The sequence below is a fragment of the Chelonia mydas genome, chromosome 15, assembly GCF_015237465.2.
Source record: "Chelonia mydas isolate rCheMyd1 chromosome 15, rCheMyd1.pri.v2, whole genome shotgun sequence".
Taxonomy (NCBI): domain Eukaryota; kingdom Metazoa; phylum Chordata; order Testudines; family Cheloniidae; genus Chelonia; species Chelonia mydas.
Genome location: NC_057856.1, coordinates 32,926,463 through 32,943,610, shown reverse-complemented (window position 1 = coordinate 32,943,610; position 17,148 = coordinate 32,926,463). Strand labels below are relative to the sequence as shown.

Here is a 17,148-nt window from a genome sequence, read left to right as displayed (position 1 = left end):
CTTTTTGGGCGTCTAGAAAAGTGTTTGTAAACAATTCCCAATTCACATTTTTCTAATTAAATTTCTTCTTACAACTGATTTGGCTCATAATTGTCATAAGGGCCTTTGTGGAACTGGCCCTTTTAAAGCACCTACTACATGTACCATCGGTCTGCTCTTTATTCTGTTTGAACATTATAAATGGGATCAAATTATGATCACTTGTATCTAAGGCTTGGTCTACACCGGGGCGGGGGGGGGGAGGGGCGGCGGGAAATCGATCTAAGTTACGCAACTTCAGCGATGTGAATAGCATAGCTGAAGTCGACATACTTAGATCTACTTACTGCGGTAAGTTGACATGCTGATGCTCTCCCGTCGACTCCGCCTACGCTTCTTGCTCCGGTGGAGTACCAGAGTCGACAGGAGAGGGGTCAATTTATTGCGTCTTCACTAGATGCGATAAATAAATTCTTGCTGGATCGATCGCTCCGGAGGTAAGTGTAGACATGCCCTAAGTTACTCTTCATCTGTGAAGATGAAGTTTAGTATACAGTTCCTTCGTTTTGGATGCAACACATTTTGAGTGAGAAGCGGTCAACTAGATTTAGAATTTCCAAGTCTGTTTTAAATACTGGCAGCCTGAGACCTCCAGCATACCTCACTCAAATTGAAGTATCCCCTAGTCACACAGCTTCTTTTCCCATACATTATAGATTGGCACTTTCCACACCTAGCAGCCTGTTCCCCAGCTATGATTTGGTGGTCTGTAGTAGACAACAAATAAGACCCCATCTTGTACTTTATCTGTTAGGACGTTCATCCATTACCACTCACAATCATTTCCTTTCAAATTTATCAGTGACCTGAAAACACTTTTTGTTTTGGACATCTTTCCCCTTTTGTCCATTTTATCCTTCCTAAATAGGTTATAATCATTGATTTGTAATGTTCCAATAATGGGAATCATCCCATCAGGTTTCGGTAATACCAACTAGACTAAATTTAAAGTTTATAAATGAGTAATTCCAACTCCTTATTTGTTACCAAGGCTCCTAGCATTGGTGTATAGGCAATTAAATAATTGCTGGTTTTCATGTCCTTTGGTTCCTTGATTTTCTTCTAAATATCTCTATTTTGTGCTTAGGGCTCTTACCTTCCTTCTTTTGATGCTCCCCTTTTGTTATTAGTTTAATCCCTTCTTGACTATTCTAGCTAGCCTGTCCCTGAGAAAACTGATCCCCCTTCTGGTGTGCAGTCCATCCAAACTGTACAACCCCACCAGAAGACAGGCCAGTGTTCTGCAAAAAACAAAATCCTACACCACTTACTTAGCCAGTGGTTCACTTAAGGAATCTATCACCTTCGGTCTTCCTTTGCTCATGGGACAAGAAGAATCTCGAAGAATGTCCAAGTGATCTTCTTGAACACACTTCTGAGTCATCGATTACCTGTGAGATATCCCACAACACAGCATCATTAGTGCCAATATGTACCACTACCAGAGGATCTTTTCCTCATGAACTTTAAGATTAGTTAGCCTTTTGGAGTGCCATCTTGTGTCTTGGCTCCAGGAAAGTAGCATACTGTTCTGTTATCCACCTGTTCCTTGCAGAATGTTCTTTGAGTATTAAATCCCCAGCAAGGATCATCGGTCTTCCTTGGAGGGGCTGAAGAACTCTTTACAGACAAAGTTTATTTTCTTACAGGTAGGGCAGAAGTGCCATTCACAGCTGTCTCATACATCTCTTAGTTTCCCTGGACTAGCTGGATCTTAAGCAGCTTTTAGAAACAAACACTTGAGGGGACCTGGTATCAACTGGAAACTCCTAGCCACATGGAACTCCTCCAATTCCTCTTCTCTCTGCTGGCCACAGTCTGCCCATCCTTGTCTGCCTCCATTCCAACACAGTGGAGATGTGATCACTTGACTCTGGTGGTTACCTACTGAGAAGCCTCCTCTATGACCTCCTCACTCTCCAATCAACATTCTTAGCATCCATCCCCACCCCACTCCTCCCAAAAAAACCACAGGATTTTGTTCTGAGGCATATAGAATATTCCGATCATTTGTTGCCAATACACAACTGCTGGATCAGACCGTCAATCAGTTTAAGGGCTACCAGATGCACAAAGACCTAAAGGACATGCTTTACTAAACTCTTAACTCCAGCCATACTGAAGCGTTAAGAATTCACCTCTTAAAAGCTACCCTAGACACACCTGACCCCAGCCAGACTCAGTCCCAGTAACAGGAAAAACACCATTATTGTATCGCTTTTAGACAGAAAACTAATCCGTAACCATTTGATAAGTCATACATGTAAAAGCTAATGCATGTTTAGCTTTTATTTCTGATGGTTTTGTTCTAATGCTTTCAAGACCAGTGAGCAACTGAAACAATTAGAAACAAACATGGTCATGAGGTTGCACAAACACCCACATTTCCTTTTATTCACTCATTTCTCAAACATTTCTAAATATTTAATTTAAAAGAAATATATTTCCACTCTAAAATCTCTTCAATGATTTTTCTTCATTTGTTTAAACAAAGAATATACCACTTACTACAGTTAAATAGATCTTTAACATCACTAGCCAGGTGATTTGCATTTCCAAGTTTCGCAGAATTTCAGATAATGATCCAAAGTTGGAATACATATCTATGAAGCTTGTCAAAAATGCAAGCAATTTAGAAAATTATGAAGGTGTACAAACAAGTTTAGACACCATACAACTTATTCATCAGAAGGCCAGGAAAAAGAGCAAGGAATCCACACGAGAGGTAAGACATGCTATACGTGCTCTAGTGCTTGAGTGCACACACGAAGTGAATTTGATGGTGCTAGTTTTACCTGCTTTGGAGTGACATCTAGCATACTTCACCCTCTGGTGGCTGAAATACCTAAATAAGAGTTATTTACAAGCATAAATTAAAATCTCATTTGAAATCTAGAACACAGTGTAGGTTCGGAGGTAAGTAACGGCTGCGTACGTGTGCACAAAACTACTAGCCAAAAAAAATTATGAGTGGTAAAAAAAGCAAAAATCTGCTTCATGAATTCCCAACGCCCACCCCATGTTCGTGGGTTGTTTTGTTTGTGTTTTTTTTTTTTTTTTTTTTTAGTATCAGGCAAAGCAGCTGGTCCATATTATAATAAAAGGCTGCGAAAAATTCACTTAACACATTTGCTTCTAGTTATGCCAGTTCAAGTCTTAAATGTATTTTTCCTTTACATTTATATTTAAAAAGACAGGCTCTAAAGTTCTCTCAGTATTGTGCCTCCTCTGGACAACACATATTCAAAGTTTCACCTCATAGCAAATTTTCATGGGAAGAATAAAATCCCCTGTTTTTCAAATGTTTTACGATGCTAAAATTAACAAACCTGATTTTTCCAGTAATGTATATATTTCAGCCACTACAAGCAATTTTTTAAAAAAGTTTAAAGTAAACTGAATTGCTTCATTCCTCCACTGGGTTTTTCTCTCTATCAGCAATCTGATTTCACAACTCTGCTTGTGACAAAGTTTTGTCATTTAGAAAATTTAAAGTTTCACAGTAAATTTCATAACAAAGCCAATAAGGGAAAAGGGAAGAATAGTCTCTTCCCTGATTTAGTTGGGGATTGGTCCTGCTTTGAGCAGGGGGTTGGACTAGATGACCTTCTGAGGTCCCTTCCATCCCTGATATTCTATGATTCTATGTCTCTGAACTACAAAAGAAAACTTACTATTCAGTATTTTTATACAGAGCTCATGCTCAGACAAACCGATTCTGCAGACTTTGTAAGTGAAATAAGGACAGCTATTAGTGATTACTTAACAAGTAAACTTATTAAAATACCATTTAAGTCAATTTTCTTTACTTAGCCTAGCCAAAAAAAAAAAAAAAATTAAGTCAACAATTGCTAATGACTACAAAGGAATTGGATAAGCACTTCAAAAGTTCTAGACAGAATAGGGAATAGCCTGGTTCTGCTAAACTTGGACATTATCTACCTGCTTAGAAGAATAAAGATAGTTTTAAGTGATGTGTTTAAACTTAATTTTGTATTAAATAGCTAACTGGAGATTAGCGCCGAGGGAAGGACTAGTGAATACACTGAACAAAGTGACCCACAGAAAGCCAAATACATAGAAAGAACAAGGTAGCTAAAAACAAACATTTTACCATCAGAAACTGCATAAATTGCTAGAGATATTTTAATACTATATTTTCTAAGTATCAAAACAGCAAGTTACACCATTCTCTGTGATGAGCCTCAAATCAAAAATTGCAAACATTTCAACCAGGGTGAGCAGGAACACTCAACAAAAATTCAAGCTTTAGAGAAAGCTAAGTAATTTTGCAAAGAACCTTTACTACAAGTATGGGTAATCACCACAAGAACTGATAAAGAGGCAAAATCCAAAACCATAGCTTCTTGATTGTTTTCTCCAACAAACTGAACATGTTACACTTTAATATTTCCTCCTTCACTTTCTACAAGAGTTGTGTACATGAATCACATGGGACAGCAGTTCTCAACCGGGCCTTTCAGGGGGCCACCACCGAAACCCCAAGACCCGGCACCCACCCACAGGTCAGACACCGTGGGCAACACAGGGCTGACACCCCATCCCTTGCGCGTGCATACACACACACACACCCCCCTCTGCAGGGCTGAAGCCAGGGGTGGTGCAAGGCTGAAACCCCGAGCTCTCCCCCCGACACACACCCCCCCCGCTGAAGCCCTGAGCCCATGGGCAGAGTTCAGGGAGCACAATGGTGCTTCCCCCCCAAAACTGCAGTGCTTTACCCAGAGTGGGGCAGTCCTGCAGGCAGCTCCACATGCACCCCACCTCCTCCTCTTCCTCAGCCCCCCTCAAGCCCCACCCTCTGGCCAGATCCTAGGCAGGAAGCCAGAGCCAGGCAGTGTGGGGCTGCTGCTCCTCTGGCTAGTGGTGCCAGGGAGTGGGCAGCCATGGCATTCCCCCATCTGCTGCTGGTGCCCGGGGTTGCAGGTGCTCCTCAGCAACCAGCCCCCTTTAACTGCTCACGCAACCCATCAGAGCTGCCCAGCAGAGCCCTCAGGGAGCAGCCACCGGCACACAGCCCCACACAGGTGGGTGGCCTGCTGAGTGAGTCGGGGTGGAGGTAGCAGTCCCTCCCTGGGCCCTGCTGTGCAGAGCTGGCCCGAGCCCTGCCAGACATTCCCCCTCCCCCCGCCAAAATAGAAGTCAAACTACACCTAGGCCCAAAGGTCCCACCCTTGGCCCAGAGAACCGAGTCCAGTCCCGTCGCCTCCGCCCCGCCGCCTGGCCCTGGAATTTTTATAGCATGTTGAGCGGAGGCCTCAGAAAGAAAAACGTTGAGAACCCGGACAGCGGCTATCACACAGCATACTGAAGTTTTAGTGCTCTGTTTTGCAGCCTGGAGTGGTCAACCATTTCTACCCATGCAAAAACCACCTAGCCAGACAAAGTCGCAGTACTTTACAGCGTGGTACAAAGATCACTTATAAATCCGTTCCATGCAAACTTTGCCTACTGTGACATGTTTTGAAAAAAGACTCTCACCATTGCACTACCATCAATGCAGTTCCCAGGAGCAGCATTAATGTAAGCTGGGTACAGGCACTTTTACCTCTGTATCTTACTTGCCTCAGCACAGCTAGACACAGCACAGCAGTAAAGTCGCTTGTGCCCTGTGCACTCTCATCACGGCTGTCGCTGGTGGAAGTGCAAAGGCCATTTCCCAAAATCTGCTAGAGTAGAAACTCCATAGCATGTTTCAAGAATGCAGGGAAGTTTCAACTGTTGACTCGATAATAATAATAGCAAGCAAGGTTCACTCAGAACCTGAAGAAAGGAAATTTCAATGCATTTTCTTTGCAGAAACATTCTCTAGTATATAAAAATCAGAACTCCAAACCAACTCAAATCACTGTTATTCTTAGGGGAAGGGTGAGTGAGTGAGAGAGAGGCCCTAAAAATCATTAGGCTAGCAATACCCGGATGTGTACAACGCTTTAATAGGTTCAAAGAGATACCAAACCCTTTTAAAACTCTTCCCACAAGCAGCAGCCTTGGCAATGTAATTTATGCCCACAGACCTACTAGAGTCTCTCCAAAGCCTTTGCAAAGAGACACAAAAAAGAAACAGCATCCAGTTACAACAATCAGAAGCAGTAGGTCAGCACCACTGCCTTCCTTCGCATTTCAGACAAAGTAAGCCCTGCAAATAGAGTATTTTTTTAATCCCTCCATATCCAGCTTCCTCTGGAATGCAGACTTCTTTCATTTAGTAACAAGGTGGAGGCCCTGTCAGAGAGGGTGAAATCTCCAGGTTACTGCAGCTTCAGGGTTCCTGGTTCTCCCATTCCTATTTAAGTACTTAAAACAAGCGAGAGGGAAACTATCCCCCGGTTCCCAGTCAGGAGTCAAACTGCAGAAGCAGCGAGACCAGTCGGGGGCTGTTTAAATCAACATTACACGACAACAAACTTGGTCCTTTGTGGCATGACCAGTCACCTCCCTCCCCCGAGGGGCACTCAATGAGACAGGGGCAGCCCAGCACCCAGGGGGATCCTACGGACTTTCTAAACGGGCAACTCCCGCAGCTCTCTGCTCGGGCCAGTGCCCTGCCCACGTGGGACGCCAGTGCTCGGTGCCCCGGAGCCGGGGGCTTGCAGGGCCAGGCCCAGCGCAGAGAGCAGGGCGGGGGCTGGAGCCCCATGCAGGGCACGTTCTGCACCGCACACGGCCGGCGCTTTGGGCGCCCCTGTCGCCGCCGGGTCCCCCGCAGCCTTGGCGCAGCGAGCAGGCCGAGCCGCCGCGGGGGCTGCGCGGCGCAGCCCGCTCCAGCGGCCGGACCCGCCTCCCCGCAGCCCCGGGGACACCAGGTGAGAGGCGCTGACCCCCCGGCCGGGATGCGGCCGGGGCAGCGGGGAGTCGCTCCACCCCGGTCCGCACGGGGCAGCGCCTCCCGCTCTGCCCCGGTGCCCTTCAAGCCCCCCGCGCCCAGGGCAGCCGCCCCAGCGCCCCGACGAGCCGAGAGCAGCCCCCAGCCCGGGCTCCGCGGGCCCTGCCCGCCCCCCACCCGCAGCGCGCACGGGGCAGCCGCCGCTCCCGGCCCAGCGGAGCCATCTTGGGCGCAGGGAGCCGCCGGCCGCCCGGCCCGGCGCACCCCGCCGCTCACCTGCACGATCTCGCCCTCGGCGCTGAGCGTGGCCCCGGCCCGCGAGAAGCGCCCCTGCAGCCCCGTGGTGTAGGTGGTGTAGTCGCCGCTGGGGCTGGACTCGAAGAGCACCACCTCCACGAACGCCGTCTCCTTGGCCAGCGCGGCGCCCGGGGCCGCGGCCAGCAGCAGCCCGAGCAGCAGCGGCGGCGGCACGGCCGGCCCGGCGCCGGCCCCGCAGCCCCTCATCGCGCGGCGGGACGGGGCAGCGCCCAGCCGCCGCGCATCGCTCGCCAGCGGCTCCAGCTCCGGGGGCCCGGCGGGATCCGGGCGGGTCAGCGCCCCATGGCGGCGGTGGCGGCGGCGGCTCCTCTGCCCCGCGGCGCCCAGCCCCGCGCCTCCGCCTGCCCCTCGCTCCCCTTCCCTCGCTCCGGCTCCCGGCCTGCCTGCCAAGCCGCGTCCCTTTCATCTGCTCCACGTGACAGCTACCGCGGGGTTATCCCCGCCCCGCGCTGACCCGCGCCCGCCCTCCGCGCCGCCGGCCGGTCACGGGCCGGGCCGGGCCGGGCAGCACCCGGGCGATCACGGGCGGGCTGGGCTGGGTAGCACCCGGGCGGGCTGGGCTGGGCCGGGCAGCACCCGGGCGATCACGGGCGGGCTGGGCCGGGCCGGGCCGGGCTGGGCTGGGTAGCACCCAGGCGGGCTGGGCTGGGCCGGGCCGGGCAGCACCCGGGCGATCACGGGCGGGCTGGGCTGGGCTGGGCCGGGCCGGGCAGCACCTGGCGGGGCCCCCGGGGCGCACAGCGCCGGGCTCGCGGACCCCGCAGCGGGGGGAAAGCCCATCGCTTTACGGTGCCTCGGCCGGGGCCTGCGGCGGGAGCCCGGACTCGTTAAAAGGTCACCTATGATGCCGAGCCGGGCTCTCTGGGGAGGGGCGCGGAGAGGGGCCCTCCCGGTCCCCCCAGCCCGGCTCCGCTCCAGGCACGGGAGGCTCCTGACTGTCTCGACCACGTGCAGGGTCAGGCTTGGCCTTGCCCGGCTTCCCGGTCAGAGCCCGAGTTTCTTTGAGAAGTGTGAAGTAGTGCAGTGCGGCGGAGAGCTACTCACAGGGCACTCCGGGAGCAGGAGAGAGCCCATAAGGGAAAGCAAAGTAATAGTTCTTGTAGGTTTTAGTCTGAAAACTGACTGCTCAAAGGGGCTGCTTCTTACCAAAAAGACTGTTACCTACCTTCCCCTAGCGGCTGTTCTTTGGGAGGGGTTGCACATGTCCACACTGTAGGCATGTGCCTGTTTCGGGCAGTCGAGAGAGAACCTTTCCCCAAGCCGTACCTGTCCGGGCAGGAGGGGCACCGCCTGCCACTGCCAGCAGTCTAAGACTCCACTAGAGAGGGGAAGGAAGGTAGCTTGTGGAATGGACATTTCAAAGAACAACACTTTGGAAAGGTAGGTCATAGAATCATAGAATATCAGAGTTGGAAGGGACCTCTGGAGGCCATCTAGTCCAACCCCCTGCTCAAAGCAGGACCAACCCCCAATTAAATCATCCCAGCCAGGGCTTTGTCAAGCCTGACCTTAAAAACTTCTAAGGAAGGGGATTCCACCACCTCCCTAGGTAACGCATTCCAGTGTTTCACCACCCTCCTAGTGAAAAAGTTTTTCCTAATATCCAACCTAAATCTCCCCCTCTGCAACTTGAGACCATTACTCCTTGTCCTGTCATCCGCTACCACTGAGAATAGTCTAGATCCATCCTCTTTGGAACCCCCTTTCAGGTAGTTAAAAGCAGCTATCAAATCCCCCCTCATTCTTCTCTTCTGCAGATTAAACAATCCCAGTTCCCTCAGCCTCTCCGCATAAGTCATGTGTTCTGGACCCCTAATCATTTTTGTTGCCCTTCGCTGGACTCTCTCCAATTTCTCCACATCCTTCTTGTAGTGTGGGGCCCAAAACTGGACACAGTACTCCAGATGAGGCCTCACCAGTGTCGAATAGAGGGGAACGATCACGTCCCTCGATCTGCTGGCAGTGCCCCTATTTTATACACCCCAAAATGCCATTGGCCTTCTTGGCAACAAGGGCACACTGCTGACTCATATCCAGCTTCTCGTCCACTGTCACCCCTAGGTCCTTCTCTGCAGAACTGCTGCCTAGCCACTCGGTCCCTAGTCTGTAGTGGTGCATTGGATTCTTCCGTCCTAACAGGTAACTGTTTTCCCTTCAAGTGATTGCACATGTCCGTTCCACTGTAGGTGACTCACGAGCAGATTAACATGGAGGCAGGCTCAGAGTCTATCTGAACAGTGATTGTAGAACAACCCACCCAAAACAGGCATAGTTCCTGGACTGATGGGAAGTGGTATACTGAGCAGCAGAAGTGTGTACCGGTGACCTGGCTGGTGCTTTGGAAAGGTTTTCAGCAGGTACTTGTGCTAGAAAAGCTGCCTGTGCTCTCGTCAAATGAGCCAATAGTCTGGGGGTGACATGCTATTCGCTAACTGGTAGCACAAATAAATGCAAGAGGAAATCCTCTGAGTGGAAACCAGTTTGCCTGTCACCTTGTCCAGCATCACAACAAATAACTTTTTGAGGATCTAAAAAGGGCTGGTGCAATCCATGTAGAAGACCAATGCTCTCCTCACATCCACCAAATGAAGCTTCTGTTCATCCATATGCATGTGAGGCTTCAGGGAAAACGGCAGAGAGTCCTGTGGCACCTTATAGACTAACAGACGAATTGGAGCAAGAGCTTTCATGGGTGAATGCCCACTTCGTCGGATGCATGTTTCAGGAAAAATGTTGATAAATAAATTGCCAGATTAACATGGAAATTGGAAACTACCTTTGTCGAGAATTTTGGGTGAGGGCAAAGGTAGACTTTATCCTTATGGAAAACTGTAAAAGGAGATTCTGAAACCAAGGGTCTCAGTTCACCCACTCTCCTTACTGAGGTTACTGCAACCACCCAGAATGCCATAGAGAGGTGGAGGAGGGAGCATGGCGCAAGAGGTTCAAAGGAAGTCCCCATTAATTTTGTTAGCACACGATTTAAATCCCATGGGGAACAGGCTCTTGTACTAGAGGGTATCATCTGTCCAACCCTTTTAGAAATCTGATAGTTGTGGGGTTGGGAGAAAAAGTGGTCTACTACCCTCCAGTGGGTAGTGGCGCTGAAATCGTATACTTCAGTAGAACTAACAGTCAGGCCTTGCTGTTTTAGGTGCAACAGATAATCCAGTCTGGTTAATGGAAGCCTGCACTGAAGAGACACTTCTCTGCTGAGACCAGGTAGAAAAATGTTTCCATTTGGCCAGGTACGTACACCTTGTTGAAGGCTTTCTCCTGTTCTGAAGCACCTTCTGAACGTCTTTTGAGCAACTCCTTTCTAGTGGTGTTAGCTGGGAAGTTTCCACACTATTAAATGGAGGGCCTGTAGGTTGCGGTTGAGTAGACTGCAATGGTCTGAAAAATTACATTTGAATCTAATGGCGGAGGTAGAAGGCCTCACTAATAGGTTCAAGAACGTTGTCGAGGCCATGCTGCTGCTCTTAGAATGAGGCAAGCATGTTTGTGCTTGATCTTGAATAGGACTCTAGGTAGTAATGGAATCGGAGGAAAGGCGTTCAGCAGGGAGTTCATCCGTGATAGCTGGAAAGCATCTGTCAAAGACCCAGGGCTGGAACTCCCTCAGCAGCAGAACAGTAGGCATTTGTTGCAAACAGGTCCATGTGGGAAGTTTCCCCAGAGCTGGAAGATGAGCCTAGCGACATCTGGACCTAGTGAACATTCATGGCGAGGGGACAAAGACCTGCTCAGGTGATCTACTGGTGAGTTCTGCTCTCCTGGGAGGTATCCTTCTGGCACAGCTGGGAGGAACGTGCCCCTCCCTGTCTGTTTACATAAAGCATAGTTGCTATATTGTGCTTTAACACTGATAGATTTTTTCCCCAGAATATGTGGCTGGAAGGCAGAGCAAACTAGACGGCTAGCACGTAGTTCCCTGACATTAATATGAGTCCTCAGCTCCTGCAAGGACTACAGGGTTCCGATATGTGCCCCCCAACCCAGGGACGAGGCATCCATGACCCACGTAAGCGTTGGTTGCAGAGAAAGTAAGGGAACTCCTGCATAAAAGGTCTGAGGGTCTGTCCACTGGTCCAGAGAGGACAAAATTACCTCTGGAACACAAATTTCTCTGTCTGGACAATGACAAAAGGGGGCATCCTTGAAGTTTCCTGAGGCATAATCAGGTGAGTTACGTCATGTAGGTACCTGCTGCCATGTGCCCCAGAAGTCTGAGGCAAGCATGCACTGTAGTAATGGGATGTGCTTTTAGATCCAGTACCAGGTCTCAGAGCATTTGGAACTTTGACTGGGGCAGAAATGCTCTGGTTTGTATAGCATCCAGGAGTGCTCTGATAAACTATTCTTGCGCAGGTTTTTAGAATTGATCTGACTTGACTGAGTAAGAGACTCAGTGCATTGAGGGTGGACTGAATTATACCCACACTGGCCAGCACTTGAGAGTGCATCCAGCCTGTCACCAACCAATCATCCAGAAGGGGAATGCATGGATTCCCAAGCCTCTTAGATACACAACTGCCTTACCTTGCACATTGTGAAAACGCAAGGGGCGGCTGCTGACAGACCAAATGGAAGTAGTGTAAATTGGTAATGTGTTTCATTTGCTAGGAACATGATGAACTTGCGGTGGTCTAGAGGGATCACTATATGGAAGTAACCATCCTTTAAGTCGAGGGCAGCATACCAGTAGCCCTGTTCAGGGAAGGATTGATGGCAGCTAGGATAACCCTGGGGATCTTCATTTTCTTCAGGTACTTTTTTAACTCCCTTAGATCTAAAATAGCTCTGAGAGCCCCTTTTGTTTTGGGAATAAGGAAATAGCAGGATTAAAAACGGTTCCCACTGAGAAATTGAGGAACTTCCTCTATTGCACCCACTGGAAGGAGAGATTAAACCTGCTGTAAAACGGTGTTGTGAGAGTGGTCCTTGAAGAAGGATGGAGAAGGAGGGGGATAGAAACAAACTGAAGTCAATATCCCACATCCACCATGCTTAGGATCCACCGAACTGATGTGACATGAGTCGAAGCACAGAGGAAGCAGGAAAGACAATAGGCAAAGGTAAGGGTAGGAACAGATTCGTCCAAAGTATTGACAAGCCTGTCAGAAATGCATGTTTAGACTGGACCATTGATTGAGAGGAACCTGCTATTGCAGACAGAGAGGTGGTGGACACTTTCTGTAATTCTTGTCCCTCTTTTTTTGGCAGGTCTTGGGCCTGAGGTATAAAGCTCTGATATCTGTGAGCCTTCTGGGGCCAGAATTGCTTCCTCTTCATTGCCAGTGTGTAAATTCCAAGGGACTTCAGTGTTGCCCTGGATTCTTGTAAGCTATGCCACCTATTGTCCATCTTTTCTGAAAAGAGGGATGGACCCTCAAATGGCAAATCCTAGATGGCCTGCTGTACTTCAGGAGGGAGACCAGAAGATTGCAGCCATGAACTTCTCCTCATAGAAATAGCGGATGTCAAGGAACAAGCTACTGAGTCTGCCACGTCCTAACTGTCTTGAAGAGCTATCCTTGCACCCCCGCGTACCCTCCTCTATCCTGAGCGAGCACCTGCCTGGAATCCTCTGGTAGCGTGTCTTTAAACTTCAGGATGTTTTCTCATAGGGTAAAATCATAGCAATTTAGGAGGGCTTGCCAATTAACAATTCTTGGCTGCAGCGTGTCTGTTGAATAAGTTTATGACCAAACAGGTCCAGCCTCTCTGATTCCTTACTCTTCAGCGTCAATGCTTGGTGACCCTCATTCTCCTGCTCATGAGCTGATGCCACCACCAAAGGGCCTGGGGGTGCGTGAGAGTAGAGGGGTTTGAAGCCCTTAGAAGGGACACAGTAGCTCCTCTGTGCCTGTTTTGCTGTAGGCGGGAGGGAAGAAGGGGTCTGTCAAAGTGTTTTAACCGGTTCTAGAATTGCTTCATTACCTCGGAAGTACCACTCTGGTGGGTCTCACAGAAGCTAAAGTATCCACTAGCATGGGAGATTTCTTATGGACCGATTCTACATGAACGTCTAAAACTGAGGCCACCTTTTTAAGCAGTTCTTGGTGAGCGCTGTTATCCTCTGGTGATGGAGAATCGCTCGCCATCTCTACAGCCTCATCTGGTGATAAGGAAAACTACACACCAGGATGCTGAGGCAATGGCTGGTTTGCCACTTGCAGTGTAGGAATTGTCTGAGCAATTTCCAGTTGCTCAGTACCAGGCATCAGAGAACGTTGCCTGTGATGCCAGTGATCTTGATGCATCCTTGGGGAAATAGACTCAGACAGGTGAGGAAAAGTCCTAGCAGGGGCAGGGACACCCCTCGGTGGACAGACCTGGTGACTGTGGTCCCAGGGTTGTGCATGCCCTTTCCCTTGTGACATGTCCACTGCTGGGACATCCGGGGCTCTGATGGAAGGTGTAAGGTTCTTTTCTGGTATGAGACACAAAAGACTCCACTTCCAAATCCGACAAAGATGACTGAATCCTATGGTAACGGAGGAGCAGAACCCAGGTGGACAGGAGACAGATAAGTGAACCCAGAGGCAGCAGTGCCAGGGATATTAACAGCAGCTTGCCCCTGGAGTGGACTGGCCTCCTAGGCACCAGGAGCAGCATCGGTAACGCATGCTCTTGCGGAGCTGGCGTAGGCACTACAGACACTGCACTGGCTGGAACCCTTCCTGCATCACCAGGGACATTGGTGTTGAGAGGTTAAGTAATTCTCTGGCGACAGCATATGCTTCTGGCATTGCTGGTATCAGGATTGGGTCTTGGGTCTGACCAATAGAAACTTCAGGGGCTAGCTTTGGCACACACGGCACAGGTTCTGCAGTAGATGCACCCCCTGTTGTGACAGAGGCATACTGTGGGGAACGCTCCCCCTCGGAATCCCTCCCAGACATCTTGCTTTTATCCTGCCTCGGTTATGAAGATCTTGCTGGACAAGGTACCGTGTCCTTGGCAGATCTGTCTCCTCTTCAGTATCGGAGACAGAGAATGTGGTGCGAAAGACATCTCAGGAGCACATGCTGCATCAGTAGAGCTGCACTTGGAGTGCACTCTGAACCCAACGGCTCCCAGGGAGGGCAAAGTGCCATCTCCATAAGGAGACAGCTCTCACTGTTCTGTCTCTTTTTGAGCAAGGCTTAAATCATCTGCAAATGTGACCTTTGTCCCTTGATGTGGGACTCCCCCAGACGTCTTAGGCAGCTGGGATGTGGGTCATGGACCAGCATCGTTCTGGCACACGACCAGCAGGACTTGAACCCCAGCGAGCGAGAAATAGCTCCAGTCCCAGTATCAAGTAATCAGACTTGGTCCAAAAGGGACCCAAGCAACTAAAACCTAATATTAATGCTACGCTATATCTAATTAACTACTAAGTACTAAATGAGAAAACAAGCTATATACAAAGAGAGAGGAAAATAAACTTGCCATCGCAATACTGGATGGAAGCGTTCCAACAACCATCACTGGCGATAAGAAGGAACTGAGGGGGGTCGGGGCGGCTCCACCCTCTTATACTGGCACACGGTGGTGCACAGATGTTGTAGGCACTAGAGTGCCCCAACAGGTAGAATTGAGGGAAAAAGTTCTCTGATAACTGCATGAGGTGCACAGTCACGTACAGTGAATGGACATGTGCAATCACTCAAAGAACCCCTTTGTTGTATTCAGAGTGGCACAAGGTTGCTTAACTAAACAAAGATTTTAATGGGATTTACTCATGTTAGCACTGGTAAGTCACTGTTCAGTGCCCATCCATCTAGATTCTTGTACTGTGCCCATCACCATAGTATCCAAGCTTTATATGGTGATTAGGCATTTATAAGATGCCTCTAAAAACATTGTCATAGATATCTGACTCTTGAGTGAGCTGAATTCTAGTTGAGGTGAAGAGTCATCAACACAATAGTTAAAAATACTGCAACTGGAACTTGATTATGGTTGATGATGCACAAGCCGACAAGAACTAGGATGACCAGACAGCAAATGTGAAAAATTGGGACGGGGCGGGGGGTAATCGGAGCCTACATAAGAAAAAGACCCAAAAATCGGGACTGTCCCTATAAAATCAGGACATCTGGTCACCCTAACAAGAACTCAGCTGACTTCCACATCCCACTGCAGTCTGTAGTGTTAGCATCTGCTTAGTTTACAAGCTGGATTTCATTTTTCAGGCTCACTGTTTATAGATATATGCTCAGGTAGTACGTGCCTTATAAGAGGCTAGCTAGGTAGGCATGACAGAATCATGGAATCCCATGAAGCTACATTTATGGTCACTTTTCAGACTATAGCCACAAGTTAAGTAAATACCATTCTAATTTGATACACCTTGAACGATTGACTTATATGTAATTTTCACACTTAGAAATTCAAATGAAAGACTGATTTCTTTTGGTGGCATTTTACCCCTTCTTGGTACATGTACTGCACTATTTTTATTTATACAATGCCAAAAAGTGCGCTTGGCATCTAGAGATGCCATCGGTATGCATCCGATGAAGTGAGCTATAGCTCACGAAAGCTTATGCTCAAATAAATTGGTTAGTCTCTAAGGTGCCACAAGTACTCCTTTTCTTTTTGCAAATACAGACTAACACGGCTGTTACTCTGAAACTTGGCATCTAGAGATTTCTTGGTGTGTGGAGTTGTTACCTGAAGGGTGATTAGATATTTGATCTCTAGGTTGATATATTCTGATTACATGACCAACTCAGACACATATAGGATCCCTTTACTTCCTTCCAATAAATAATGGAAAGGGACATCCCTGCCTCTCAATCTTCAAATTTACCAATACATGACAAATAACCAGCAGGTGGAACACCTGAGTTCTGTTGCACTCTAATTGACAGAGCATAATGGTTTCTAACTGTAAAACCTACTTCTAAGAGGATGTTTCTCCTGGGTCAACTAAACCAGTTTTGCCATCTGTAACTAGCTTCCCCTGGGGCATGGTGTGGGGAGGTGGGAAATAGTCCATACTCATGCAATCTGCCAAATTCAATTAATCCTGCTGCTGCTTCCCTCTTCCCCAGGTTTAACTAGTTTAGGCCAACTCTAACAGGACTCCGCTGCCTTACCTGCTCTTCTGGAACCTAAAAGGCTTTCAGTAGGAGCAGCAGCAGCTTCTCTTCTCTTTCCCTCCAATAAACCATTGTTTGAAGGATGCAAAGTGTGCCAGCCTATGAGGAGTGAGGCTGCTCAAGGCCTGCTCTCCTCCTTCCTCTGCCCTGTGACAAATGTGATGGTCTTAGCTACTCTCCCATCCCCAAGAGGCATCTGCTTCTGAGCAGCTCAGCTTCCTTCCTCCAAAGTCTCTCTCTCCTGCTTTTAAGGAGGGAAGAGGAAGAGAGGAGTAAGGGAAGAGTCTCTCCTCCTCCCTTCCTCACCCCCACCAAGCAACTAATTCTTGTCTGCAGAAGACAGCCTTAATTGGGGGACCAAGCCTGAATCAGTAGCAGTGCAGAATGCACCCCAAACTACAGAGGGTTTGAGAACTCTAGGGATATCCCTTCCCAGTAGAGACTCCCACCCTAGAGAGCCTCCCAGGAATAAGTTGTTAATGCATGGAATGTTTACTAATTTGCATGTGAAAGGCAGTGATGTGAAAGCCCTTTTTAGTTGCAATATGATTTCTAATTAAAGTGATTGTGAGCAGCTTACTTTATTAAATCCACACTTTGTCACATTCGAAGATCCAGTCTACACTACTGCATGTTTTGTAACCAGTTCATGACATTCATGTGACCCAGTTAAGTGCATGTGTCTGTGCTGTGAAAAAGCGGCTGTGTTTTTTGGGGACAGGAAGAGTGCTAACCTTGCAACCTAGCCTCGTTTATGATCAGTGCATTCTCCAAAAAGATGAGCTATCTGCACTCTGCCTTAGCAGGGGAGAGAAGGCCCAGACAGCAGCAAATGTGGGGATACTT

General features: G+C 48.6%; 1 protein-coding gene and 1 long non-coding RNA gene across 11 annotated transcripts in view; one reads left to right on the top strand and one right to left on the bottom strand.

Annotated features, from left to right (window-relative positions):
• The window catches only part of ZNRF3 (zinc and ring finger 3), a 215,182-nt gene extending 207,608 nt beyond the window's left edge, over positions 1 to 7,574 (bottom strand). Inside the window, exon 1 of one of the 3 annotated variants that reach the window (XM_043529314.1) lies at positions 7,163 to 7,574. In XM_043529314.1, the coding sequence (XP_043385249.1) occupies positions 7,163 to 7,390 (228 nt within the window). In that variant the 5' untranslated portion in view covers positions 7,391 to 7,574. The remainder of the gene's footprint in view (positions 1 to 7,162) is intronic. The other 2 variants (XM_037878693.2, XM_037878692.2) reach the window with 2 other exon arrangements.
• LOC114019161 lies at positions 6,409 to 16,881 on the top strand. 8 transcript variants are annotated; one of them, XR_006285980.1, is made up of 3 exons: positions 7,894 to 8,038; positions 9,391 to 9,561; positions 10,359 to 16,881. It is a non-coding gene; the product is annotated as an uncharacterized LOC114019161 (long non-coding RNA). The 8 variants fall into 8 exon arrangements; XR_006285981.1 differs by lacking the exon at positions 9,391 to 9,561 and having other exon boundaries at positions 7,894 to 8,584; positions 10,359 to 10,452; positions 10,727 to 16,881; XR_006285978.1 differs by lacking the exon at positions 9,391 to 9,561 and having other exon boundaries at positions 7,894 to 8,584; positions 10,359 to 10,965; positions 11,831 to 16,881.
• Positions 16,882 to 17,148: the final 267 nt, after the last annotated feature.